This window comes from Arachis ipaensis, chromosome B7 (assembly GCF_059453495.1).
Source record: "Arachis ipaensis isolate K30076 ecotype BB chromosome B7, ASM5945349v1, whole genome shotgun sequence".
Classification (NCBI taxonomy): domain Eukaryota; kingdom Viridiplantae; phylum Streptophyta; class Magnoliopsida; order Fabales; family Fabaceae; genus Arachis; species Arachis ipaensis.
The window spans coordinates 101534801-101541470 of record NC_142442.1 but is presented as its reverse complement, the minus strand read 5'-3'; the positions used below and the strand labels follow the sequence as shown (position 1 = coordinate 101541470).

The following is a 6670-nucleotide window of genomic DNA, read 5'->3' as shown; positions in this document are numbered from 1 at the left end:
ATATGTTAAAAGTTAAAACTAATTTTAACCTATAAACCAGTTTAAACTGGTTTTTTCTATTAAAACTGATTTTATTTTTATGAACTGGTTTAAACTGGTGCACTGTATTATAAACTGGTTTAAAACCAGTTTTTTATTTGACAAAATAGTTTGGTTCATTTTCTAAACCATTTAAAATGATTTAGTACAGTTTCAGTTCGGTTTATGAAAAAACTGAACCATGAACATCCTAACCATTCTCTATTAATTTTTTAATTATTCGATTCCTATCTTTATGTCGAGTTTTAAAAACATTATATACTCGAACATATTTTTTTCTTTAATTGAAAAATTTGTTTTAAACTATATAAACCAATAATGTGCCAATAGCCCACCACACCCGAACATAAAACAATACATATAACTGACATACTTAATCATACAATAGAATTATCTTAAAAAATTAATGTATATGATCATTCTCATTCGCAAACATCCTGACACAAAATAAAGGCCAACAATTGCTTTCCAATATGTTGATACAACATTTCTTTAAGTTGAATAAATTTTTCCCATGCACGGGTTACTACGCTAGTAAACATATTCATTTAGCGTGATCAATCCACGTTAGTACTTGATACTTGATAGTAGTCCACAGTAGGTAAAGAAGGCTGAACATTATTTGTTTTGGTTGGAATGCATGGCCATATGGATTTGTAAACCAAATTGTACAATTGCTTGAGAACAAAAAGCATAAGCTATCATCAATATACTACTGTACATCTTCAATCACCACTGCTATTGCAATCTGATTTTCTCGGTTTGGCAGTAAGTTGAGGCCTTAGCTGTATGTCATATACGTGAGTGAGAATCTAAGCCATGAGATCGAAACTACTAATTAATCAAGAAATTCCTTTGACATACAATTATCAAAACAGAGTTTAAACGTACCATTTCTATATACTTAAGCTGCTTTAGAACTTGATCTGTTTCGAGCTCCTGCAGCAAATCAATATGCAAAGCTCCAGAAATCAGAAATTGCTGCGGGCAAAGAATGTAATATGAAGGGTTAGAATGTATTTCACCTGGGGTACGGCACAATCAGCATGATATGGATCCCAATGGATACCACAGAAGCACTCCCAATCATCAGCTTGAACTTCAAAAAGTGGAGCTCTGCCAACAAATGCTTTAGCTAGATTAAGACGTTTCAAGCACAATTTCCTAGACTTATTCACACATTTATTTTAAGCTGATCCTAATTATCATACTATATCCTATGGTGACGATGATAATAATGAACAAGACTTTTATACTTCTTCCACTATTAGATGAAACTTGAGCTTTACAATGAAACAAAACCAAATAATCTGTTGCCAGTTTAGGCATGCAAATTTTAATGTTTTTCAGATAACAAAGGATGATGATGTCCCCATTGCCAACATAAACCCCGGGACCCAAGAAATAAATATGCATAAAGTTTAAATTGCACCATTCTACAACAATTTTCTTTTCTTTCTTAATAAAGAAAGAAAACTCTAGGTGAGACTGATAGAAAACTTGGATCTAAATGGCCACTCTAAACATTTGGCTTATTACAAAACATAAAAGCATCATTTGATCTTAGTAGTTGACCCTCCCAAAAGAACCTAATGGGAAACGCTTTGATGTTGTTGAGAAAGGAAAAAATTTGATAAGACTGTCCCACAAAATAACTGCATAAAAAATTTCAACATGAGACGTACCTGCGCCATTTTCCACACACAGTTCCATTGGCTCTATTTATAATCTCCTGACACTGAAGCCAATTTCCTATGGAACTGAGTCTAGTTGGATTTCTTTGATTCTCTTCCTGAAAATGTGATGCATTTCAATCACACAAGTTTGAATGAAGATCATAAAATAAATAAAGAAAACCCTTGCCTGCAGTGTTGAAAACTCCAAATGATTTATTTCCAACGGTTCAGGAAGTTCATCTTCATCACTACAAGAAACAATAAAATGATGTCGGTGACAATATAATAATAGAAAAATATGGCTAAAACAGACTTCAATGAACAATGATTATGGATAGAGACAAACCAGACATGTCCATTGAAAATAAGAAAACCTCACAAAAAGAGTGAAAAAGAAAGTGAGGCACCTTAATTCCTGATGAAGAAACCAAATAACAAAACTAATCTTATGAAGGAAAACCATGCAACAACACATCACAATCCCTTTGTTTACCAAGTAGTGATGTACTACTCTGCATTGTTGCCTTGTTTTTCCCTACTTTTACTCATGGTCAAGTCTAGTTCTGTCATATTATTATATGTTGTAGTACTAAGCATAACAACACACACTGATAACTGAACTGGTTAAAATGGATAAGCAAAATGGAATTGGGCTTTGGCCAAGCATGTCAGGCTTTCTATGTCATTTAACAGCCAACAAACAGTGACTCCAAATGATACTAGACTCGACATAAATAAAGTCAGTAAAGTCCAAACTCAAGGCAATGTAAGAAACACTTAAGTAACAATCAATGGATCTCATGGAAACGCTTTAAAAACATTTGTGATTAAAACTTAAGATACCTTCCCTGATGACCTAACCAACCAAGTACTTCAGCTTGAAAACCTTTACCAACCCGCACCTTGGTTGTATATGGCTCAGTTTCTCTCAGCATCAACAGTATGGGATTCAATTCTGCCTTAACAGAAACAGTTCTACATTTACCCAGTTCATTGTGGATACCTGGTGATTTGATTATTGTCTCTCTGAGAATTTTGTGACTTTTTGTAAGACATGAATGGCAAAACCACTCATCGGTTGGTAATTTTTTAAAACGTGGGTTATAGCAAGTTGGATGATATGCATCTTCGCAATGATCACATAGAAGCATGTTCAATGAACTGTCCAACCTACCACATGTTTTGCACAATCTGGAACAGCAGATATTACCAGCAGTAACAACAGTTTCCAAAGAGGCAGCATTATCTGCAAAACAATCTCCTCTAAGACCATAGCTTCTTAGAATATTCATGCAAGAATCCTTTTCTGTCTTTGCTTCCCTTGTAACATCCACAACTATTGCACTGGATGAGGAGCATTCACCAGGTTCATCAATTTCAGTTTCTACTGAATCTGAAACAAGTTCCATATTTGATTTTGAAGAAGAGCAACTATCATTTACACTGTCAATTCCTAAACTTTTCTGAATGTTATCTTTAACTACCCCATCGAACAGCACAGAAGAAACAACAGGATTTCTTATCATTTCAGAATCGTCTTTAACTTGGAAACTACCTGGCCGATCCTCAGCTGATGATAAACGCACAGAGGAACTTATGACTGACCGGCAATTGGAAAGAGGAGCATTTAATCCCTTACGTAGCTTTTTTCTCCTGTATACCATGTTAGGTGCAGTATTATCAGTCATGATACTAGCAGTTGATGGCTGACCTAAGCCACTTAGACAGTTCGAGTTGCAAGGATTATCAGCATTCCTTCTATCCTCTTTCGTTTGTTCAGCTTTTCCACACCAGTTAAGAGGGTAGTTGCTGCATTTCATGTATGCCTGCCAAGTTTGACCACTAGGCATCCGGTCACAAAGAATATCTTTTCCATCATCAGTTACATAACATGAACCAGCCTCAACTGAACTTAGAAGGGAACTTTGTATTAGCATTATCACCTGGATCAATTTCAAAACAAAATTGTTGTATAATGCTATAGAAGACCAAAGATAAACAACCCAAGAAATGGCAGTTCCATGTTTTGAACTCAAGGCTACTGCCCTGTTGGAAGCATGTCAGTCAACCTCATCCACTCAACACATTGAAGGCTACCTGATTTAAAAATCACAAAAAGACCATAAAGAAAAGATAGGAAACAAGTATAAAAAGGGCCAATACAATTGCACTCATAACTAACTAGAAACATCATATCTTTAGACATAAAACAGAACTTATGATGACTCAAACCCAGCTAAGTTTCCATTTCCCTAATTAATGAGTCATAGGTAGCATGCCAATAACTAATCTTCAGTTTGAACACAAATGAAATGAAGCCCTTAGTTTGATTTACATTAATCACCATATTTGAACTAGCCCAGCAAGTTTGAATCCTAATTGTTGTTAAAATTTTATTCAACCTGTTTCAGAAGAAATAATACTTGATTGTGGTCCATTCCTGTTGTTCCAAACTGCAACTAACAAAACCACATTCGTCTCTCTAATTCCAAACAGCTAAACACATATATGTCAATCCTAAATACAGCTACGGGCAGATTTCAAAATTTGGTAACCTTCAAATAACTTAGCCAACTAGATTCTCGTTGATGCAACAAGAATATTCACAGAATATGCAACCGCCATAATTGAAGTATATAGTATTTATAATACCATTTATATGCTATGGCCAGAAGTTTTTCAGTGGAGTGGAAGTGACAGAAATACGGAAATAGAAACAGGATAGACGGGAAGTTAATTTCCTTGTGAGGATGCAAAAGAATAAGGCACTGCCCTGCTTAAAGGGGCCTTCAAGGGAATTTCCCTTCCTTTAAAACCTATCAAAATAGGGTCTGCTGTCAATTTTCCCATTCTCCCTCCACCACCTAACAAGATGATGGAAGAATTTATGGAGACAACAACCTTTATAACATTATGCACAAATATTCCTCTCACGAAGACTTTTGGGACTGAATTAGACACATTTAATTTTGAGATGGTATTACTATGTGCCATCCACATGTTTCCAACCTTGCAACCTTCACATTCAGATGTTTAGTCTTGGGCCATGAGAGGTGTGCGTGAGAGTCCATGCTGCTTGCTTAAGGGTATGACCAATATTACTTTTAGTTTGAGCAACCTTTAGGATTGACTTAGACACACTCAATTTAACATATTTTAATTGTAGCTACACTATGAATTGTCCTCCTTAAATGCAAAATGACCAAGCATTTAATTTGGCAAGGAACAAACTAAATCTGTGCTGCTTTGTTTGGGTGAACTTTTAAGAAAAGATCTTTTTTCGAGTTATCTTTTTTTAAAAGATCTTATGTAAAAGTAAAAGTGATTTTATGTTTGGATATCTCATATAAAAAGATATTTTTATCTATCAATTATGTTTGGGTATAACAATATAAAAGCATTTTTTTATTTATTTATTACATGAAAAACATCTTTTTTTTAAAGAAAAAAAGATCTTAAAAGATGTAAATTACAGCTTCTCAAAAAAGATGTTTTTTTTTTTATTTTTCTAGTGCTTTTACTTTAAATACTAGAAATTTGCCAAACACGCTAAAAAATAAAAAAAAAATCTTTTTTCACTGAAAAATATCTTTTTTTATCAAGATAATGGCGCCCAAACAAGCACTAAATACATAACAAAATGGAAGGAAGATAGTGAGTAGTTGAAAATTGCTTGGCCAGATAAGAGACTAACTTTAGTAGTTGATGAAGTTTCCTTTCCCCGTAAAATGTATTAACTTTTGGACAATTAGCAACTTGAACTAGGTTATGTAAGTTATGATCCTTAGGGCATGTCCATTTCGTAATATCACACAGAATAGGACCGCTGAGTTCATCGACTAATTTATAGCTTTACAAGCCAAATACAATACTATTACTCCAGAGATGCATGGATTCATATTTCATTAATGCAAGTAATTACAATCCATGCCAATAAAGGCTTCTTCCAGGGCATGGAATAAATTTGTAACCTAATACCTCTTTACTCCGAGACCAATTATAAGAACAGGTGTTCTCTAATCGATAAAAATATTCGAAAGCAGAAGTAAATCAGAGCTTATTGAATTATGAAAAAGGGGATGAACTATGTAGTTATGGCTCACAAAGAAAGATTAATGTAGATGTAAGACAAAGCCCAATAGGTCTCAGAAGCTTTAACATTCCAAAATTCTTCTTTACGGAGTAACAAATTTAGAGCGATCCCAAGTATCAAGTCATTCAATAACCAATTTTAGAGTGATCCCAAGTATCAAGTCATTCAATAACCAAATTTAGGGCTTCAAGCAAATTTAATGGCAGGGGCATCTCCAAAGGGAAACAATCACAAGCAATTCAAACCGACAAGAAATTAAATCTATGGCCATAGAGAGCAGACAGCATTTTTCAAGAAAACAGATACACTAAAACGTCAAAATGTTATACGAGAGATTAGAAGACAAGAGAAACGAAGCATTACCTAATCGGACCAAGATGAAGATAGGAACTAGGAAGAAATTGCTTGCTTTTATTAAGTTGAAGCTTTGAGACTTGGGAAAATAGACCTGTTATTATTTAGAACAAGAACAAACAACAAAAGAAATTAGACTTAAACTTTCGATTCCCTTCCTTTGCATCATCGCTTTGTATTATAGCATCAAGTGATCAAACCTTACGTACTCACAACTCACAAGTAATAACACTCCCCTCCGTTACCCTTTCTTCCACCACAAAGCTAAGGGCTTATTTGGTTCGACCCATAAGAAAACATTTTTTCTCGAATTTTTTTTTTATTTTATAAAAAAATAAAAATAATTTTATATTTGTATATTTTATATAAAAATCTTTTTATTTATTAATTATGCTTAAATATAATAATATAAAAATAATTTTTGTTTATTTATTATATAAAAATATTTTTTTGAAAGAAAAAAATCTTTTAAAAAATATGTAAATTGTAACTTCTCAAAAAATATATT

At 33.6% G+C, this 6670-nt stretch overlaps 1 protein-coding gene across 15 annotated transcripts; it reads right to left on the bottom strand.

The window, feature by feature from the left end:
* Positions 1-400: 400 nt before the first annotated feature.
* On the bottom strand, positions 401-6442 carry LOC107609382 (RING/FYVE/PHD zinc finger superfamily protein). Of its 15 annotated transcripts, none has more exons than XM_088492993.1 (9): positions 6372-6423; positions 6172-6256; positions 3659-3812; positions 2559-3557; positions 1903-1963; positions 1725-1831; positions 1065-1155; positions 931-978; positions 401-824 (listed from the first exon to the last, which is right to left on the bottom strand). In XM_088492993.1, exons 4-9 carry the CDS (start codon positions 3533-3535, stop codon positions 765-767), a joined length of 1344 nt encoding a protein of 447 aa, XP_088349119.1. In that variant the 5' UTR covers positions 3536-3557; positions 3659-3812; positions 6172-6256; positions 6372-6423; the 3' UTR covers positions 401-764. The 15 variants fall into 15 exon arrangements, with proteins under 15 accessions (XP_088349119.1, XP_088349120.1, XP_088349122.1 ...); XM_088492994.1 differs by having other exon boundaries at positions 6383-6417; XM_088492996.1 differs by having other exon boundaries at positions 3659-3808; positions 6383-6417.
* Positions 6443-6670: the final 228 nt, after the last annotated feature.